Source organism: Paecilomyces variotii, assembly GCF_004022145.1.
Source record: "Paecilomyces variotii strain CBS 101075 chromosome Unknown C8Q69scaffold_1, whole genome shotgun sequence".
Taxonomy (NCBI): Eukaryota; Fungi; Ascomycota; class Eurotiomycetes; order Eurotiales; family Thermoascaceae; genus Paecilomyces; species Paecilomyces variotii.
Window position 1 is genome coordinate 4,588,675 of NW_021167140.1, and position 21,616 is coordinate 4,610,290.

At 49.2% G+C, this 21,616-nt stretch overlaps 5 protein-coding genes across 5 annotated transcripts; 2 read left to right on the plus strand and 3 right to left on the minus strand.

Annotated features, from left to right (window-relative positions):
* Positions 1-687: 687 nt before the first annotated feature.
* Positions 688-6,132, minus strand: C8Q69DRAFT_441343 (CNH domain protein; the record flags this gene model as incomplete). The annotated part of the gene is made up of 3 exons (XM_028628740.1): positions 688-1,431; positions 1,482-1,760; positions 1,813-6,132. The coding sequence occupies 3 exons, from the start codon at positions 6,130-6,132 to the stop codon at positions 688-690; spliced, it is 5,343 nt and encodes a 1,780-aa protein (XP_028489950.1).
* A 1,970-nt stretch (positions 6,133-8,102) lies between these two features.
* C8Q69DRAFT_441344 (hypothetical protein) lies at positions 8,103-8,927 on the plus strand (the record flags this gene model as incomplete). The annotated part of the gene is made up of 1 exon (XM_028628741.1): positions 8,103-8,927. One exon carries the CDS (start codon positions 8,103-8,105, stop codon positions 8,925-8,927), a length of 825 nt encoding a protein of 274 aa, XP_028489951.1.
* Positions 8,928-11,305: 2,378 nt separating this feature from the next.
* Positions 11,306-13,729, plus strand: C8Q69DRAFT_441345 (hypothetical protein; the record flags this gene model as incomplete). Its single annotated transcript, XM_028628742.1, has 1 exon — positions 11,306-13,729. The coding sequence occupies one exon, from the start codon at positions 11,306-11,308 to the stop codon at positions 13,727-13,729; it is 2,424 nt and encodes an 807-aa protein (XP_028489952.1).
* Positions 13,730-13,893: 164 nt separating this feature from the next.
* Positions 13,894-15,475, minus strand: C8Q69DRAFT_54671 (hypothetical protein). The gene is made up of 2 exons (XM_028633772.1): positions 14,269-15,475; positions 13,894-14,196 (listed from the first exon to the last, which is right to left on the minus strand). The coding sequence occupies exons 1-2, from the start codon at positions 15,243-15,245 to the stop codon at positions 14,058-14,060; spliced, it is 1,116 nt and encodes a 371-aa protein (XP_028489953.1). The 5' UTR covers positions 15,246-15,475; the 3' UTR covers positions 13,894-14,057.
* A 686-nt stretch (positions 15,476-16,161) lies between these two features.
* Positions 16,162-18,652, minus strand: C8Q69DRAFT_503814 (2OG-Fe(II) oxygenase superfamily-domain-containing protein; the record flags this gene model as incomplete). The annotated part of the gene is made up of 9 exons (XM_028632516.1): positions 16,162-16,299; positions 16,351-16,695; positions 16,744-16,929; positions 16,985-17,022; positions 17,080-17,964; positions 18,020-18,147; positions 18,200-18,348; positions 18,403-18,485; positions 18,568-18,652. 9 exons carry the CDS (start codon positions 18,650-18,652, stop codon positions 16,162-16,164), a joined length of 2,037 nt encoding a protein of 678 aa, XP_028489954.1.
* Between the last annotated feature and the right edge of the window lie 2,964 nt (positions 18,653-21,616).

A 21,616-nucleotide genomic window follows, 5' to 3' on the forward strand; every position in this document is an offset into this window, starting at 1 on the left:
CGCCTGTGGAAGAGATCTGATATCATCGGATAGTTAACCCTTCGTTTCTCCAATCCTGGACACAAGAAGCTAACGCGGAAGAAGCTACTCCTCTACTTACCCAACGCAATGTACATACATACATACTAGAAGGAGAATCCTAGTTTAGGTAGTGATACCAGCCACTGATAGTCTAAAAGAGAATCATCGCTCTGCTATCTTTTTTCTTTTTTTGGAAGAAGTTGAGAATGATTATATGAGATCGATAATTGAGCCTTAGACAACACAAAAAGGGGGATATTAGAAAGATAAAAGAAGATGGACAATGGAAGTTTCAGAGCAGAAGTGGTAAGTAGTAATATTGATGGTATCACTTTGAAACGAAAAACAAAAAAGCGGGGGCGAAGCAAGAGTCAGAATATGAAGAGTATGTAAAGGTAGATAGATAGGTACGCGCCAGACTAGGAAAACGTAAGGGAAAGAGAGAATCAAAGGGAAGTCTGGGGTATAATAATGTGGTCCAAACAAAAGCCAAAAGAAATAGCGCCCAGTCGGCAAGATAGGGAAGAAAGGTCGTAGAAGAACGATAGACAACTTTTTTTGCCAGATGCAAAGAGACTCGAAACAACGAGCCTTTCATTTTCTTTTTTTATCATCCAAACATGGCCAGAATCTCCCAACGCAGATATAGTAACATCGAGAAGGAATCTAATCTTGTTGCAGCTCATTCTCAACAAGCTCAACGACGATCTGACAGCGCTCAAATTCTGGATGTTGCATGCAGACCTTGACAGTACGTCCACTACTAGTAGCAGATGTGCCGTTGGCGCGTCCGCCTGCTCCGCCAGAAAAGTTGACATTGCCACCCATGGAAGAGCTGCTGACGCCGCTGTTTCCAGAGCCAGGCATACTGCTTCCATCATCTAAGCACACGACATTATGTCCCGGAATGACCTGTCTTAGCCGCCCGTTCATGGCATTGCGAACCTCAATGAAGTCTTCGTTGAGAAGGATAAGGAACTTCCCACACAGACATGCAGTGTGAGCACGCCCAACAAACTCCATAACCACGCTGCGAGAGACATCGCCATGTTTGTTGACATAGACGGCGCACTCGGAGTATGCAACCAAAAACTCGCTGTCGCTTAGTCGGAACATGCCCAAAGGCCGCAAGTCCTTGATCCGATTGGCTATGCTTGTCAGATACGGTTGCGCCTCCGGGATGTCTGACCGCAGATTGGGCACTGTCCATGGCAACTTTTTATCGAGCGTGAGAACTTCTATACCACGCTGAGTCGAAATAGCAAGTGATGAGTGGAACATGTTGATCCCGTAGCTTTCTGCGGGGATGTAGAACTCGTCATATTCGCGGAAGAATTCGGTCTGTCCGCGGCGCAAGTTGAAGAAACGGTTGCGGCTTGATGTGGATTTCTGAAGCACCGGTTCGAGGACCTGTACAAGTTAGAATGATAGGTCGGAATGGACACTAATTCTAAACAAACCTTGAATGTAGATGACATGCCATCCCGCTTCTTGTACATGATAAGGGTGCGATCTTTCATGCGTCCCGCAGCGAAGAAACCGATCTGATGGCTGCCAGACAACTTCTGCGGTGCTTTCCTGGCTGAATCATTAACCGTAGCTTGAGTGGTCACTCCACTGGCAGGGCAAACGGCGTCGAGATGATACGCTATCAAGGACTTGTCTGCGATCACGAGGAAAAGATTGAACTCTTCAAATACCGCAATCTGCGTCACGCGAAGAACCGATATCGTCATGGCCTAAACGCAAGTGTTAGAGACCGGATTATTTTATTGGCGTGGCAAAACATACCTTTTTCCATCCACGGGCGTCGTTGTAGTCTGATATATACACACCATAGTCGGTACCGATTGCACACATCATTCGTCCCTGCGGCTGCTGGAAGACTGTGGCACAATTGACTGGTGCCCTGCAAATAGGCGGTGGCCTAGGCCCAGCCGGCGCATACCGGTATTCGACATCCTTAATAGCACGATCAAGAGGTGTGCCTTCAATGACAACGCTTGAGTAGCCTGCAACTTGGTCGGAATAACCGAAAGCTGCATCTGCAAGCACGCGTAGATGAAATGGTTCTGCATTCTGAGCAAAGAGAGATGCGGCATGTTTTGTCTTGGCCTCAATGATCTTATCGCACCAGTCTTGTCGATTCTGCGCGGTGGATGCATATAAGGTGTATGTTCCGGTTTTGCCCAAATGCTTTATTCTGAATGGATAAAGTATATTGTCATCCCTGGAGCTATCAAGCGTCGTACTTGGGACAAGTGTAGAGTTGCTGTTTACATGGCTGATTGTATTAGAACCTCCCGTCCGTGACATAGCTTGCGGCTGTCCCGCCACGGCCGAAATGCCCTTGAGAGCGGACTTCACTACAGGATCGTCATTCGTGCTCTCCAGTACCAACAAATCCATCGGAATTGGAAGTTTCGACACGTCGTATGTCTCGTACTTAAGCGTTCTCGTAGGATCCCGCGTTGTGACAGCTTTTGCCAAAACAAGGTAATGATCAAACAGGATGGCATGTGTGTCCACAAGATTAAATCTCGTTCTCGAACCTGGACGCTGCAGTTCGCCCTCGAAGATGATCTGTCGGCCCAAGTGCTCGAGGTTGAGTTCGACTTCCTTCTTCATCTCTGGTCGGAGTTGTAGTTTGGATGATAGTTCCATGAGCTCTACCTTCTTGCTCATCTCGCCAACCTTGGCGTCACAGTCCAATGCTACCACTTTGATTTCCTCAATGGCTTGAGCAAGGTTCGTTTTCTCTTCTGAATCTTTGACCATGTTCTTATGCACCGTAGCCAAAAGGAGAGTATACCGCTGAATTCGTGTGATAGGAGCCTTGAGATAGGTATCCCAGCTGAGGCGGTTGGACATCTTATTGTCACGCGCCTGATTAAGGAACGTACGGAAATGAATATTCCTTTCAGCCTCCTTCCGGATGAGATAGTTCGCATGGGGGAAAGTGGCAGCATAGTCGATATATACTGTTTTGGCTTTGCGGATCCACTCGCGGAAAATATCGCTGAATCCGACAATGAAGGGCCCTTGTTCTTTCTGACGATACTTGAGCTGCGCAAGCAGATGATCTTCGTTAACTTGTTTCACTGGATCAACCTTGCCAAAAACGTCGTTGAGGAACTTGTTGAGGCGCTTCGGATTCATAACCGCGGGCTCCGCGGTGGCCAGCTGATCACGATACAGCTCGCGCAGAACATCCAACTGTCCGATGTACAAATCCTCTGTTGTTACGATCTCGTGCAAATTGTTCTGACGATCAATCTCTTTCCTCGGGTACGATTCCCAGACTTCTTTCGGGACCTTATAGAACGTCACCCAGTCCTCTGTCTTCTTTTCGGACTCCATCACCTGCGCCTTTAAATCGACTTTCTTCAAGGTTCTCATGCAATGATGCGAATAACAGCGACCGAAGACCTCCGTTTCTTCTTCGTGCAACTTCGAGGAGTAGCACCCTGTCCCTGTGATCTGGAAAAGGACCCCTGACAAGGACCCTGGACCAAACTTAACCCATTCCTCCTCCTTCACCAGGGCTTGTTCAGCGAGCATATTCTTGACGACTCGAGCCCCTAGGGTCTCCGCATCTGCTGTATTCATAGTAGGAACTTTATGAGTGAAAAGAGCAACGATAGCGTCAATGATCGCTTGCTCTTTCAGATCGGTCTCATCTTCACTGAGATCCTTGATCCAGGCGACGACGGAGCTCAGAGCCCAAGGCTCACTGCACCTGTTGAACTGTTCAGAAGATAGCTTGGCCGGATTGAACTTTTTACGCCGCCCAGCAGGAATGGTAGGCAGATCAAGAGCGACAGCACTTGGCTGGAGGGTGGCATCATAACCGAATGACCCAGCCTGCTGCTGACGCAGGAGTTCCTGCTGTTGCTTGTACTTTGCCCGATCGGAATCCGTCTTTGACCTGATAGGGGGGTCAGTGCGAGGAGTGCTACTGTGACTTGATAACGACGCCGATCGCGGGACCTGTGGCTGTCCATAGATGTCCGGAGAAGAAGGATATGGAGGCTCTCTATATTGGGCCCCTGGCTGCGCGTTTCTGGATTCCGCGTGTCGATAAGTGCCAGCAGGCATCAAGTGCGGACGTAGGACTGCATTGTCCGCAGGTTCAACCGGAGCCGGTGGAAGCGGTCTCATGCCAGGATGGAAGAAAAGGTCTTCAGGTTCACCGTTTTCTGGTCCCTGACTGTCCGACATATCTTCGTCGTAAGACGCCATATACGTCTCTTCGGTCTCTTCTCCATCATCAAAACTAAGTCTTCGTCCAGTAGGATCGGGCTCTGACAGACCACCGGTACCTCCGGTATCAACCCGGGCATCCGAAGGAAGAGTCGAAGACTGGTAGTAGTACTCATCCAACAAGGCAGGATGGCCATCGACAGACGCACTCGAGCTGTGGAACGACCCTGATGTAGTAGGGGGCCTGCTTCGATCGTAGAGACCCGGACTGGTATCGTTATTGTCCCCGTAATGGACATGTCCCTCGTAGCCACCTCCGTACACGGAGAGATCATGACTCACATACTCATTATCATCGCCGCCGGTGTCTTGATATGTCGAGGCTCGTCTATCTGAGGAGTGCGATCCGTAGGCGCTGAATATTGACGCAGCGGTGCCACTGTAAGTTCGCTGGCGTTCCGCCATCGCCTTTTCCTCTTCATCTGCCATTTGCAACATGGCTAAACCTGCTTCGGCCTCTGCATCGCTGTCGTCACTATATGCACCATAATTCACGTACTGCCCTGTTCCGGTGGCTATACTGCCGTTGGTATGGGTGTGCCTTTCGTCCGGAGAGAGGCGCAAGGCTGAGGACGGGATGTGTCCATTGACCTCAGCATGATCAGGGACTCCTTGTCCGAAACGTGTCTCTCTCGAACCGCGCCGTACACTCACGGCAGCCTCCACCTCCTTCAATAGATCGTCGTAACTCATATCTTCCGATTGGTGTCGATTCCCAATGCCATTGTGCAAAGTCGTTCCGTCGTCAGAATCCACTGGGGGCCCAGGCAGGGGGCGCGCCTGTGGGTGGCGGGTCAATGTGTCTGTCCTTCGCGGGGATGATGGTGTTGAGGTCGGATAAGTCGGTGTGGTAGGAAGAGAGCCCCTCCCTGGCAGATTAGAAATACTCAATCGTTTTCCATGAAAATTTTCGTTGCGCGGTACATGCGCAGGAGGTGCTGGGAACTGTGAGAGTGACGGAGACGACGGGACTCGGGATTCATAGGGATACGGCTGTGGCACAGACCCTGGATCTGATCCGCGATGAGGCCCAACAGAAGGATGACCGGGAGCCGTTCCGTAGACGGATGATCTTCGAGGAGCAGTCGGTGAGCTTGCGTGGTGGGTGGGAGACGGGTAGTTATACTGCGGATCAGGCGAAGAATTGGCGTATCGATTCGGTCGACGAGCACCGTATGGATGTTCCGGCCCTCGAGGCGGCGGGGGAGGGGGTGCCTGGGCTGAATTCATCACGTATGGTTGTCGCTGGGTACCAGCATATCCACCCAGGCTCGTTGACTGATACGCGGCCGGGTTATACGAGGGATGAGCAGAGCCGTTGTACTGCGAATTCGTCATCCCAGTATACCCTTGAGGGTTGTATCCTGTAGGTACTTGTGGCTGAATGTGCGGCCTCGCGAATTGCTGCGGGTTGTACACAGATTGAGTGGGAGACGCAGATGAAGGCCCTTGGTACGGACGTTGATAACCCGACAACGCTGAACCGTGAGACGATGCTCGACTGGGTTGCGATTGTTGCGAGCTGTCTGCAGAGAACTGTGATCGTCTCGAACCCAAACTGCCCTGTCCGCTGCTAGCGTTGGTATAGGCATATCCTCCGCCGACACCGTGCCCACCTTGTACTGGATACCCAGCGTTTTCTGGTGGCCTCATCCCTTGTCCCTGTGCATTTTCGAAATACTCCGTATCGTCTCCTGGATCGTAACTGGGAACTCGCCGTATGTGCTGGTCCTGTGGAGGACCGTAAGCGCATTGGGTCTCGTATGGATATGCCTGCTGAGGCGGCACAGCGGGAGAGTTGCTGGACCGCCCATAGTAGGCTGACTGGCCGTTCTGGTAATATGACATGGATGCGGCGTCTAGTAACACGGTGTAAGATACTTGAATCTCCGGATCAGAACGGCGCACGTGTCGTCTCGAGGATGAAGGGTAGCCGGAGAGATCTCCGGGTGTTGGTTGTTCGATCAAGCAGCCTGAGGAACGATTGATGGGAAGTCACGATGATAGCAGGTTTGATGGAGCATCAGCGAAGGTCACTCAGACGTCCAACAGCTGCGCAAAGGAAAGATGTTCGTCCGTGAGGAGGACAAGTCGAGAGCAGCTGTCCACGCTTCATCCAGTCGGTTGGTGAGGCGCAATAATAATGAAAGATGAGTGATGGAGCAGTTCGTCGCTGTGGGCATCCCCACAGCAGCTCCCACGCGAATTAGCGGAACTTAACAGTCGTCGAGACAGCGACGACCCAACGCAGAGGTGGTGGGAAGATGAAAAAGATCGGGCTAGCAAAGCAGAGGCCGGGATAAGAGCAGCGCGTGCGCCGCGAGGTTGACAGCAGACCGACGGGCCGGAGAGTAATAATCCAGCCGGGGAGTACCTGGTACCTCCCGCGGCCCCCAAGCTTGGCGCCCAGGGGAAGTACCAGGTACCACTGCTACAGCCTGCAAAAGGGGGATCTTCCATCGAGGCTCAGACTAAGTCAACAAGGCTGACTGCGCCGTCTTCAACAATAATAATGCCCTTCTGCCTGTTGCTGCCATCGCACTGACCGTGTCATTCATTAGCATTATTATTGCAGAGACATCGATCGCTGCTTTCCTCCAGATCTATCTAATTATTACCTTTTTGGCCTGAGCAGTCACGTCTATCTAATAATTACTCCGTACACCTCACAGCCGTTGTGCCCCAGTTCTCCCCCCGCATCTGCAAAACGGTCACTTTTACGCGACACAGAGTGGCCCGAGTCCAGGGTTCAAGGGCGGAAATGACCAAGGATCGCCATCGAAAACTAGAATAGGGCGTATCAGAATCTATTCTGGGAGCCGTCCGGAACCATGGCTGGCGAGCCGCTTGGCGTGGACGTGGATAGAAAGATACACCTTCTTTTCATATCCGTTGTTGTTGTATTTTTCGTGCGGCATTATTGATCACCAAGACGGATGACAACATTCAACAGAGAAGTATTGGAACCGTATTTGAGTATTGACCTTGAATACAGACGATGATTTATCATGTTGACCATGCTGTTGCTACAGATTATCTCTCGGTCAGAAATATCCTGGTCCATGTTCCGTTACCGTAGTCTGTATACAGACTATGTATGGTGTCACCGAAAGACAGAGACTCAAAAGACTCGCGATTGGAACTCCCATCTCATCGAATTTCCGTTTTCCTAGTTCCGTTCAAGATTTACACCTGATTTCATTTCAACCTAGGGAACAAAGGAAAGGGCATTTTAGCGGTTGATCTGTGCCACCAAATTGGGATCCCCAAATTGATACTGGCCCTGTCGAGACGTGTGGAGTTTGATAATGTCGTGGTTCGCATACAGCGTATCGCTGCCATACAAGATATGACCAGGAAGTCCACCTCTTTGAGACTGAATACACGTTCTTTCGGGCCTCATTCAGCTTAAAGTTCATGCTTAAAGCCAGAATGAATCTGGAACAAAGTCATTGCAGAGGAACTATATAAAATCATACAAGAACAAGACTGATTTTAATTGTCCCATCATCCCCTTCTGCTAAACAAAAAGTCGGAAACCGCCAAGATAAGCGGAGCCTGGTCACCGTCGCTTAATGGCTTGGCGTGCCTGAATACCCTCAGATGTTGCCTACGGGGTAATAATAGATAAGTCTAGACTAATTTTCAATAATAATAATTCTACAGCACTAGTAGTAGACTAACTCTTCCGGCTTCCAGTTCTTAACTAGAACAATTTCCATCAATTTGATTCTTGTTTTTCTTTTTTCTCTAATTTTGTCTTTAATTTGCGTTTTTTTTTTTCCTGCACCCGCGTGGATCTTATCACATCGCCATAAATGGCTTCTTCAATAACAACTGCCGTTCCTTCAGGGATAATAAAGAACTGGTGTTTAGCTGATTTATCAGACTTCGGAAGCGGACCATATGAATGTGCCAACGAAACCGTTGGCCAGAAACCGGCCGACTTCCAGACCATTTGCTGCGATGGCGACATAATCGATACCGCTGAGAACTTGTGGCAACCATACCGCCCGAAATCCGCAGGACCCTTCTATTTAAACATAGACGACCTCGTCTGCTGTCGTCTTGTAGGCGCGCAGCAAGGCGGGCTACAAGCAATTGATCCAGATCAGACGCATTGTACTGCTGGTAGCCCCACGCCGCTTGCAAGTCTGGCGGCGACAAATACGGAAAATGCTGCAGATTACTTGGTGACATACACCAGTGCGTCGTTTGGAGAAAGCACAACTGGGGATTTTATTCCAACAGCGACTCCAAGATGTTTGTGGATGAATACCAACACAGCGCAATCGGCTGGTGTTGGTGTGAAAACAGTGACTGTGCCGGCTGCCAGTATCAGCACATTACCGGCTGCTACCACGGATATGTTTGGAAGGCCAATAGCAACATCTATATACAGTTCAACGTCTCGGTCTCATATGGCGTCCACCCAAGCAACACAAACAGGGAGCTCACCATCGTCATCAGCATCGTCATCAGCATCATCGTCATCTGAAGACTTATCCCAATCAACAGAGGCCTCGCCATCGGCGGCTGCGTCTACTTCATCTCGAGTTGCCTCCAGGGGCTCACTCATCTCAAAATCAAACGGTCTTTTTGTACTTTGTTTGTGGGCTGTGATTTCGACCTTTCTTCAATGAATTCATTTCAAACATGTATAAATATTTCCAATGAGTGAGACAATAATAGAATACTAATGTTTATCATTTGCTCCTGACAGAAATAGCTCACGGCCGCGCAGTACCTTTAAGAACGTCCACTTGAGCATAAATCACAGAACACTTCGTGTCCTGCTGATTGTCGGCGCTCACGGCTTCTTTGGAGATGAGCTGCAAACGGCTTGTACTACCCTATTGAAAGAGGGGTAGGATAAGAAACGCGAAGCCTCATTGATCTACCTATATAGGATCAAAGAAGATACGCCGGAATTAGCAAAGCTCAAAATTAGTGGCGGAGGCAGTGCTCCAGGCAGCTGAATTCTAGGATAGAGTCCGTGGGTATAAGAGCTGATAGATTCCGGTATCCTCTAGTTCTCCAAGCAATCAAGAGATTATTCCTGTTTCAGATGCTCCTTCAGAACCTTTGCTTCCGTAATCCTAGATCTTCATACTGATCGACACGAAGTTCAGGAACAGACACCTTTAGTCCCAGCATACTCAGCCACATCCCTCCTTTAGCATACAGGGTGACATTTCCGGCGGCTGAGCTGTCGATACAATCTGGCATCGATCGGAAGCGAGTAGATCAGCTACCGTCAGGTACGGAGCACTTTCTTTGCGGCTGAGCTGTCGATTATACAACTTTAGTGCTGTGACTCTAATTCGTTGCCTGATGGCTTTCTGCTACTCGACCAAAAAGGAGCACTCCTAGTTGGTCTACCTGGATCTCTAACATTGCCTACCTAGTCGAAAATGAGAAACGATGCGATGCAACCATCACGGATATGCCTGGAACTACATGTCCGCTTTCGACTGACCGTGTTCAGATGCATATTATTGTTATTGCAAGGCCGATGCACAATTCCAGTTTGGGTAAGGCTTACTTACTATAGTAACGATTGCCACAAGGCTGCGGAAGATAGCGCAAGATCAAAGCGTTAAGTTAGCCCGATAGTGAGGTTTATTGGAGTAGGTAGTCGACTGATGGGGTGCCCTTCGGGTAAGTAGTGCTCTCTAGGCTCTTTTCGAAGATGTTGACTGTCATCTTGTAAGGCCGTCAAAATGTCGTGTCGATACATATTAACCACAACCCTCGAAATCGGCTCATGTACGAGCTATTGAAGAGTCTGCCATATGGGCCATTTTTTTCCGAATATTTCAAAATGGACCAAAGAACGCGCATTCAATCGCTTCACAGCCATCCATCAATTGGAATTCTTAATCACTTTCCGCCCCCAACTTGCCAGATCCACCATCCTTGACCACGTGGTTAGCAAATGCTCATGAATTTTGGCCAAACCCCTGACCCACGGATGCTCTCCTCGACGTCAGGTACGCCCGGAAATACTTCCCTTGGGATCTTCTGGTGATCCTCATGTCGGTTGCTTCCGTGGTATCTTAGTCCTCTATTACAAACCACGGATGCTCTCTGGCAGGCGCTATCTACCTGGGCTGCAATGTTTCCCCGGCACCTGCCACGTGTGTTTTAGGAGTTTAGCTTGGTGGTACTAGAATTCTGCTCTTCGATATGGCTTGCATAGATGTGATAAAATAACTAATCAAGCCTCCTTCGCTCGGCAGTTGTTATGGATTGGCCTCCGGGGAGTGGAGATAGATCTACCACAATTTTTGGCTTTATATCCTGATCCTACCAATCGTTATCACTAATTTGCGGTGAGAAAGAGAGATCCAAGATAAGGTGAGAAGATTGGTGCATCCAGCGGCTTCTGAGGCTGAACACTAGGTTGCCTTGTCTTTGCTTTGTTGAGAATTCAACGTCTCAGCCTTGCGCTATCTAAATATAACCTCCTCGTCTTTGCTTTTATGAGAGTCCAGGAATAAGAGACGTCTCAGCCTTGCGCTAGATATCACCCGGGTGTGCCTCGCGCCTTGAACTTGAACGGGATTTGCAGTCCTGAGTCCACAATGCCTTTCCAGAAAATTACCAGGGTTGCACAATTGTTGATCATTACTTACACTAGATACTAATCTGCAGGCAACCAATATGAAAGTGACCAGCTCACCCTGTTGGGACCAGGGTGAATACACGCCCAGTGAAGGTGATAACTCCGGAATCCGTGCTCTTAGACAGCTTTGATCATTGCCATTCCTGACATTATCGTCTAATCTCTCATTTACACTGCCGCTGAAATATAAACCTTGAACACTTTTACCCCGTTGAACAAAAAACAATCATCTGAAAATCTATATTGTGAAACGTTCTTTGACCTCCAAATTCGTCCTTTACCTGAGTTGCATGAGCACTGAGTCTTGTATCACCGACAGGCTACCACTTCAGACCACACAGCACAGCAGTTGGTAGCAAGACGGCAGCTCTTCAAAACAGATTCCAGGCCAAGATGCTTGAGGCAGAAATCCGTCATGATGCTTCTTCCTGGAGTACCCTTACCATGTCTGAGACGTCATCAATCAGAGTCACCGAATTCACTGTCGGCTGGATTTGCGCTCTGACGGACGAGTTTATCGCAGCCCGACAGATGCTAGATGAGATTTATACAATTAAAATTGCCAAGTCACATCTGGATGAAAACGTCTACACATGCGGGCGGATTGGGAGACATCGGGTTGTGATCGCCTCCCTACCACAAGGTCGTTATGGTCAAGCATCCACTTTCAAAGTGGCATCAGGGATGATGACTACATTTCCATCAATTAAAATTAGTCTGCTAGTCGGAATTGGCGGCGGAGCGCCAAACTTGAACGTCGAGGGCAGGGATATACGGCTCGGCGACATTGTTGTCGGAACTGCTGTGCTTCAGTATACTTCCGGGAAGCGAACACACCACGGACTCGAGAACTTTTACCCTGTCCGTTACATGGATAGTAACCTTCTCGGTCATTCGCAAATTCTCGAAGCGCATATTTTCGAAGATAAGCTAAACCTCCAGAGAGCTGCAGAGGAAATGATCAAGAAAACAGGCAAGGCCAAGTTTCAACGCCCTGACCCAGAATCGGACCGTCTTTACGAATCGGATTACGTTCATGCAGGTAAAGCTTGTGACTGCTTGGGCATTCATTCTAAATGTCAATCCCATGTGGTCGATAGAGAGCCACGTGAAGAGAACGAGCTGGTTCAAGTTCACGTCGGCAAAATCGGTTCCGCCGATCAAGTCATGAAAGACGCCAGTACACGAGACCAGCTTACCAACGCTCACGACATCATATGCTTCGAAATGGAATGCGCTGCTCTGGTGGACAACTTGCGTTGCATAACTATTCGTGGAATATGCGATTATTCGGATTCACACAAGAACGACCGATGGCACGGATATGCGGCTGCTGTTGCTGCTGTCTACGCTAAAGCTCTGCTAGAAATCATGCCTTCCTTGGAGGTAGAAGGTCCCCGGGGCATTACTCAGCAGATTCAGGAATCGATCGATAACGTTGCCAAGAGAGTAACAGAACTAGAGGGACAGGGTGGTCAAAAGGACAAGCTCAGGATCACGGAGGAAGCGGTCGAGTCCCTTCGAGATGGGATCAACTTGATTGAAAAAGAGCAACAGGAGCTATTGGATACACATCTAGACCACTCTGATCAACTACGCGAAATGCAGGAACAACATAGACAGTTATGCGAATCTCTACAAGGGTTGGATCAAATCATCGATCAGCGGATAGCTGCTAGTACGGACGAGCTCAGACAAGAGTGGCAGACTCTAAAGGACAATGTGGAGGACCAATCTTCGAGACTGGAAACATTACGAAGAGGGTTTGCTCATTGTTCTCGGGCAATTGAAGATACATCATCTGTGTTACGAATAATTGGTGATACGATAGGGAATAAAGGAGTTAGCGATGCTGGAAAGATAACGGGAGGGATAAACAACGTCCTTCAAGACACCATTTCTGGAAACGCTCGCTCAAAGTCCCCTGGACACGCACCGACGCAGCCTAAATTGAATGGTGGAGATAGAGCAACCGACCATCTACATCAGCTCTTACCTCCAAAGGATGTTTTCTCGAAGAGCAACCTTCGTTTGAAGAATTTCCTAAAGTCAGCAACATCTATCACTATCAGACGATCTGGGCATAGCGGAAGAGAAGATTCGCAAATCCAGACAGGCGGTACCATTCCGAGGATCGAAAACCAATATTCGCCTCGATCTTCTCCATATATTCTCAGTCCAGCAGATGTATCAATTCGCTCGTCGCTCTCTTTATCTTCTCATATTTCGACTGATCGTGCCTCAGAACGACGTACATATCATGGAGCCATGAACGGCAATGCCGAGAATGGACAGAGTCCAAGAAATTCTGTTGAATTCTTCCAACCACGAAGGAAGCAGCTGACGGAGCTAACCGATCATTCCACAAAGGTCCGCGATGAAAATCCAGGTAGACCAACAAGGACTCCTCCTTCGTGGTCGACTGGCAGAAAGCCATCAGCCCGCCAACCCCTGACCCCACAAATTCGACGAGATCGCCCGGAGGTTCAACAAATCAACATGAATGCACGGACAACAAGGACAAGTATAGAAAGCTCTTCCTCTTCCTCGAGGTGGCAACAAACAAGCCACTCGTCCATCAACGAAGCTACGAATGGGGTGTTGTCAAGCTATACGCCGCGCGCACCAGGCTCCAGATACAGTTCAACGAGGCAAACCCAGGGAGCGGTGGATGCGAATCGTCGCCATCCTCCAGATGAGACATACCAGGCCGAAGCTGAACCCACTCCCTCTTTCGCGAAGAGACGAGAGTTTTTTGAGCAAATGCAAGATGATAGAAGACCATCGCTATATCGGGGAGACTCGCCGAATACCTAGTATTTCGTCGGCGATAAACTTATTACTAAGGTGTTTTGTAACATTATATTCTTGTAATCCAGTTATTCAGATGTTCTTTAACGATGGACTTCGTCTCTCCATATTTGAATATAGATCCGACTCTTAGTTAAGTAGTAATTACTCAGGACTTCTGCTTAGATCCGGGGAACCAGTCTCCCCCGCCCACACGGGAGGTTCTACAGATGGTTTGCATGCGAAGTCATCTCTGTAAATAATAGACTCCGCTGTTTTCATGTATATCATTCGAAAGGGAATCTCAAAATCTTTTCTCGAGCGGTTGCGTTACGCTGTGATTCTTTATGGAATTCTAATTACCCGCAGTTTTATCTGTGGTAATTTCGCCATCTGCTTTGCGCTTCTTCGCTATTCTTTTACTGCGACGCCTGTGTTCCCCGAAGCGCCTGCAGGCGATGCACTGTCCGTCGTCGTCAAAATAGTGCTCATCCCTAGATCAAGTGGGCATTCAACATTAGATATTGTTCCCGTCGACATGATTACACAATGAAAGTAGAACTTACAGCTCTATCTCGCAGTTTTCGTGCGGCACGTTATCCCAGCAACCATCACAGCTACTTATGCGATAGGTACAATCATTCAGGGCGGAAGTATGAAGGTTGTACCAGTTGTCAAACAGAGTCCCTTGGAACTTTGGACCTTGAGATGATCCATGTTCCAAGTTCCTCCCAACGGGCGTGAATTCTGCATCAGTGTCCTTGTCCACTGATACACGTTTGATGCTGACTGGAGGGCCGTAATCGACTTTATCTACCCACACCCACTCCACGCCATCCTCAAGCATATCTTCTTCATCGAGGTCTTCGTATAAACACGTCTCCATGGCCGGAGTCACATCCTGATCAAAGCGCACGAAGAAGAGTCCGTTCTGCTGAATATCTTCCCATGACCGACATTCCTTGGGAACAACAATGATAAAGCTGCGGTACCTCCTATCATATGGATGTAGATTCTCTCTCCAAAATTGAGGTGCACAGCACCAAGAGGGAACGATATGCGGTAGAGGCTCTTTCCCTCTTAGATTGAGGACTGCCTCCTGTGCAGCCTCCGCGACATCCTCTTCATCCATGCCAGCTGCTCTGGCAGTTGCTTCTGCGGCTGACGCTACCTCTCGATGTAGGTCATGGACAGCCTGTCGTCGGTAGATCTTCTCACGCCGATGATGCTGTATGCACTCATCAATACTGTCTAAAGGCGCATATACGTCTATGCGCGGCCAGTAATTCCGCATATTGCCCGCCTCGCATATGGCCTCGCTCTGTAATAAATTCTTTCCAACCTCGCAGGGGCTAGGAACCAGGTCGTTGAAGCAGTATAGGTGGATGCTTAGCTTACAGATAGCCGAGGAAGGGGGACGCGTGCCGCCGACAACGGTGTAAGGTCGACCGGCATGATCATTGAACTGGTGAGCTTCGACCTCGACCTTCCTTGGACCCCTGCCACCGGTACTTTTGCGTGCTGTCTGTTTGGTGCGCGCCATGCTGGAACTGGAGGTATAAAAAGAGAAGTAGCTGGCTTGCGCTCGCAACACTGCTTGGCGCTAAGTACCTAAGTAGTGACTTTCCACAATGATAAACTCAAAAACACATATTGAATCAACAGTCACAATAAAGGAAGCACATGTGCTGATTCAGAGCAAGATAGAGAGTCGTATACTCTTATTTCTTCTCTATCAACATATACTCTCCTCTTTTGGAAAACTAGAAGCCCTGAGGCTTTACTGCCTGCTTGGCGGCCGCTGCTGCCTAGACAGATCTTCACTTCAGTGTTAATAATCTGCGAGTCAAATCCTAGAGTGAGAAGGAAAACAACAAATGGAAGGTAAACTTGAGACAGATTCAGACCACCGCACCTGAAATGAGAAGGAAAGAATAAAACTAAAAGTACTGTCTGGCTTTTGCCTTTAAATATAGCATTGCCCTAGCAAGCATAAGCAATTTGGTAAGATCACTGAGGCACTGAATTGCTGGCCTAGATCTCAGATCTCAACTATTACATAGAGGGGTTGAGGTAAGGGTAAATATGCTCTCAATACTTGCACCTCGCGGGCGATCGTCGGGACGCACTCTCTTACATTATATGTGATAGGTCTATAGTTGTTGAGATATTCAGGTTTAAAGAATAGCTATGTTGTATGTGAGACGGCACTGGCCAGGTCGCCCGGGAAATACGTTAATCTGTTAAGAGACTTGAAACTCCATAACGCCCTCGCTCATCAATCATAACTTCGTGGCCGCATATCACCAAACACAATCGTCCAATGCCCATAATCAATATATAGGCATGAGAAAAGGAAGAAAACACAAGCAGAAATGCTAACAATACCCGAGATTCCAAATAAGGAAAGGAAAAAGCATAGACAAGGGCATCACAAGTAATCATGGACGACAGTGCAATTAGTCGCCGCGGTACTCGACACTTGCAGCATCGAAGACTCCCTTCTGTCTCTCCTGGCCACTGACATGGTCTGGTTTCACGTATCGTGCTGTCAAAGCGAATCGAAGCTTCTTCTCTTTGTCCGGCTGAACGGCATGCTAGTGACGGGTTAGTGTGCTCTTCATTGCCAAATATATTTAGTGTCTTACCTCGTAGTACTTCTGCAAGTTCTCACCGTGCATCACAACAAAGTCACCATGATGGATGCTCATCTTGATAAAGGTTGGAGGTTCTCGTCGTTTGTCGATCAGAGCTCTTCGCTGTTGTGCGTACGCCTCCTCTGTGATCTCTCCTCTCATGCGCTGGTCCTTAAGGATTGCTCTCTTGTCGTGCTGACAGCAGTGATCCAGTACAGGGTCCTCGGCAATCAGATTCTTGAGTTTGCTGCAACCGTAGTAGTATTTATACTTCATCCGGATACTCATTGTCGCTTTCGCGCCGAGAGAGAGTGTCGCAATTGTCGGCCCAAGTGATGACTCTCCATCATCATGAAACTGGGACAAGGTTAGTCATAGCCTAGATGTGGTCTAGAGCGTACCTACTCCGATGGCCATGTCTTCGAAGTATCCTAGCATGAGAAGCTCGTTCGGGTGCAGCACAGAGCCTCCAGCAGCAGAAACAGCTTGCTCAGTCGCCCAGGTTAAGCGTCCTAGAGCGTTCATGATCTCAGGAGGCGCTTCATCGAATCCCTTGGAGTCAACCGAAACCACGTATTTGTACGGCATGCCCTGGAGTAGTCTCTGGGTCAGCAAGCGGCCAAAGAGATTCCAGGTAAAGACGTACGTAGTTCACCGCGAAGTGAGAGGTCAGTGTACCTGCAACTTCTCGCGTATCAATGTCAGTGAACACAAAATTAAAACAGTAAGAATTGCACTTACCAACACTCTGCTGCAGGGGATATCGCCGCAAGCCGACATCCGCCACCTGTAGCTGCCGGAATAGGTCGTTCGGCCCATCTGGACGCGCTGTGGCCGCCTTGTTTGCAACGAAATGGGTGATAGTACCAACCCCATTCAGCGTATACGTGACTCGAGTGTAGTACGGAGCCAATGAACCTTTATCGACGTTTACCAGTGCATACCTGGAGTCGGCAAGGATAGCGCGTTGAACAGGACCGAGTTCGAAGTCATCAGAGACGGATCTTAACGAGATCGGTGCCATCCTCATCGTTTTCTCAAAGGTGCAGACTCCTGAAGGAGCTGCGTGGCGCTGGTCGATAGCGTCAGAGCACTTCCACCCCTTCCAGAACTTCCTGGAGATGCACTTTTTGCATTGCGGACACACGATGCCTTTCCAGGCCATGCGAGAATAGGTGGCGTCTGCATCGTCTTCAGGAATCGTGGACAGGAGATCCGGAACAAGGCTATGTTCTGGTTGGGCCGTCGGATCAGGAGGGGTGCGTGAATTAAGGAAGTCGGGATGGTAGGTAAGGTTGGCAGGGGCGGGAGAACCGTTGAGCGTCCAGAACCGTGCGCAGGTCGAGTAAAGGCACATCCAGCCTTCGTTGAATATACGGAGGCTGTGGTGCGAGCACTCCGCGCACTGGATGCTTTCAGGCCGCGTGCTGAAATCGCGCGGCCACGCGGGAGCGGGGGTGCCCGGGGCTGCCCACCAGCTCTTCTCCGCCAGATCGACTTTCTCGAAACGGATCTTGGCCCCTTTTTTGCCGCCGACCTTCTCATACCATATGTTCGTGATTCGGAAGAAGGCCATCACGTTGTAACGGTGTGGGAGTTTCCTCCCAAGGACCGTGTTTCGGTCACCTGAAGGACGTCAGCAGATGTCAGGGGTCATGATGACTGTCAAAGCTATATATACCGATTACAATCCCGACCGGCAGGCCGATCCTCCGGCTGTTCTCCAGAGCCCGGAACGCAGGCCCCTGCCCGTCCTGGTCTTTTATAGGGACCAGGTTCCCCTCCGCGTCCCTCTCGCACCCACCACCACTGTGAAGCAAGTTAGCAACTGTAGCAAAACTGATTTTGCAAGGAGACATACATCCTGGTGATGAGGATCTCCTCATCTATATACGAGCGGACCCCGCTGTCCGCGTCCACCAGACAACCCCAGCACAGCTCGTCCCTGTAGTATATACCTCCCTGTAACGAACGGAACCAGGGCAGAGCATCGCAGAGGTCTGGTCGACTCTGGAGAAATGTCTTGTTAGTGAACGCTATCACGAAGACGGACTAGGCACTAACCTCTGCCCATGCTGGGGGCTGCCCGTGGACGGGCGCGGGGTCTTCCCCTCCCTTGGCGATTGCCGCAGCCGCTGCGGCGGAGACTGTAAATATTAGCAAATATTCAAAGCTAACTAGCATATCTGATGGATGAGCTTGAAATAGAGTGTAAGGACGATCACTTACCCCCTTTGCGGGCAGGTCTCGCCCGGGTTATACGGCCGGCGAGAACAGGGCCGGCGGCCTCCACTTGGCTAGTCTTCCTAGCCATCTTATCGGGAGGCGTCTATAATCCGCCGAGGAAGGGTCTGGTCAGATGCAATCGTAAGGATTGTGAGAACTCTCGGAAGGTTAAGCACAGGACAGGAGGAGATTCAGGGAAGAATAACAGGAGCAGGGGAAAGAGAGGCGTGGCCAAGGACAGTACGAGTTCAGGGAGAAGATACGTGCAGGGACAGAACCAGTCCAAGAAGAGGAGTAGTTCAAGGACAGGAGTCAGAGACACAAGTCAGGGGCAATAGTGCGGGAACAGGACGAGTCTAGAGACAGAGATAGTTCGGGGACAGAAGTAAGCAGGAACAGAGGTAGTGCACGTATAGAAGTAGTCCAGGGACAGACGTGGTTCATGGATCGAAGTCAGAGACAGGAGTAAATCCAGGTACAGAAGTCAAGGCCAGTGATTCAGGAACGGCAGAAGTGCGAGTATAAGATGTGTCTCGATCTGGAGCGGCTATCTGTGTGAATAGGCAGGTTCTGCAGTCACGCAAGGTCTACCGAAGCACGCAGTTCTGTATGAGCACGCGTCCGTGATCGCACAGTTCTCACAGGTTCTGAAGTTTCCCAAGACAGACAGTGTGTATACAGGAAGTTTCAATGTAGAAATCGAGGACAAGTCAGTGCTGGAAGGAGAGATGATAGTAGACGTGCATGTGAAGGGTGATACTAGTGCTGGATAGGGGATGTGCTGTTGGGAGAGATCTGCTGCTCGCAACTGGACCGGGAGAAAGAAAGGGAAGAAGAGAGAAAGAGAATGGGGTGCGAACGGGGGGTTTAATAGACGCGTGGGATCAGTCACTTTCAAGCACGTGCTTGGATGCTGTCCGTCACTGAGGAAAGGGGAAGCGAAGACACAGTGACGCGAAGGAGGGGTGTGAGTGGAGTGCAAGTGACGTGAAATTGTGGTTGAATCCAATCCTGCCAGGGTGGAGAGCTTTTCAGCATCTCGCCCTGCTTGTGAAGATGGGGACTGCTGGCATAAGGGGGGCAACAATTGACGAGTTTGCGAAATCAGACTCACCTCCCTGCACCCAAAGTCAACAATTGCACAGTCTGGTTGATCACCCCGTTCAACAGGAGGGTATCGCTTCATTGACTTACCTGTATATATAAAAATAAAATAAAATAAAAAAGGTGTGTATATAAAAAAAATATAAAAAAAAAAGAAGAGAAAAGAAAAAAGACAAGGCAAGCCGGGAGGGCCCTTCGGAGGGCAGCGCAGCCCGGCGGTATATAGGATACCCACACCACCTTTCTCCCACCCACCCAAGTCGGGTATCCACTCGAGAACCTATGCAGACTCACCGGTCAGCTTCTTTCAGATATATCTCGCCATTCTCGCGTTCGATTCCCAGGAAGGAAACCTGCTCATGCGCGCGGCCCACCGTGCCTCGTCTCGGTCTGTGCCGATACCCGCGCAGTAGACGAGAACCACCAGCAATGGAGACAAACGATGGGAAATCATATCACTTACCAGTGTATAATAGGTATTTATACCTATTTTCAAGATATATTATATAAAGACGTTGGCAGGAAAAGAAAAGAGAAAGAGAAAGAGAAAAAAAGAGAAGCAGGAAGAAGAAAGGAAGAAGAAGCTTTATATACCAACGGAGTTTGCCTCACGTCTCAGGTACCGCAGGAGAAGGGTATATATACTGGGGATATATTCCCCAGGCGAATGGAGTCGGCAAGGATAGCGCGCTGATCAGGACCGAATTCGAAGTCGTCAGAAACGGATCTCAAGCAACAAGCTGACGACACGAAAACGAAATATACAGTATATAAAAGAAGAAGAAAAAAGAAAGAGAAAAGAAGAAGAAGCAAAAAATGCACGGCAGAAAGTGCGTTTATACGGGCCTCAAAGGTGAGCTTGGGAAAAGCACATAACCATTAAAGCCACGTGCATATATACCGCAACAGACTTTTCGTTTGGTCAACATCGGCTGAAGCCTTTCAGCACTGGGTCTCTATACTCGAAGACCTATAAAATGATGATTGCAAGACGGAGAGAGAGGATTAGAAGCTGGTGACTGGAAAGAATGAACCGGGAAAGAGTCGAAGTCAGAGAATGTGTACGACAGGTTTTCAGATCGACAACGCGCTGACTTGTCCACAGAGTCTATGACTGGGTTTCTCGTCACCCATCTTCTCGTCAGATATTCCATTTTGGAGCCTAGCAGTCAGAATGGGACTAATGCCTCTTCTGTTAGCCATATTGTGGTAGCGTCCAATGCTGGAAACCTAATTTAGCGGATGTCTCCGAAGATGATGTTCTGACTAGTTCGCAGGAAATAAGTTAGCTCAATGAGCACAAGTCTGATATATCATTGACATACAAATCTGGAAGCAGACAGTCCGAACCGAGATCTATGAAACAGTCCTCCCCGGTACGGATCTATGGTCGTTGAACGTAACTCGGATGATCTGCGTGCCAAGACGTTCTAAAGGAAGCTAAGCTTGGACACGAGCGGGTATGAACCTTGCGCTAGAGATCGGTCCGATCACCGCAAATGCAGCGGACAAGAGGTTGATATGATCTTGATGTCTTCGTCGACTTGCGGTATTCGCAGAAAGTAAGAGAGGAGTTTCGGCAGAAGGATGTAGGGAGGCAGAGATGATCCGGATGATCGCGAAATTCCGACAGAAGTCCGAGCAGTCTCCCGTCGATGAAAACGTCTTATGATTCCCCGGCCAAGACGATGTTGGCCAAGTTGTCAAAGGAATGATGTCTATCAAAGGTTCATGGATGAAGATGATGAGTTTAGGACGAAGGAAAGGTTCCAGATATGAGCGTGATGGAGTGGTCTTCGCTCAAGACAAGAACTTGATCTCGACAAACGATAAGCGAGGAGATATGGAACACAGCAGACGTCAGATATTTAAGAGCCCTTGTCTCGCTTTGAACCAGCTGCCACGTCTGTGTCTTCAGACCGCTGAAGCTGGCGCCTGTCCACAGGGA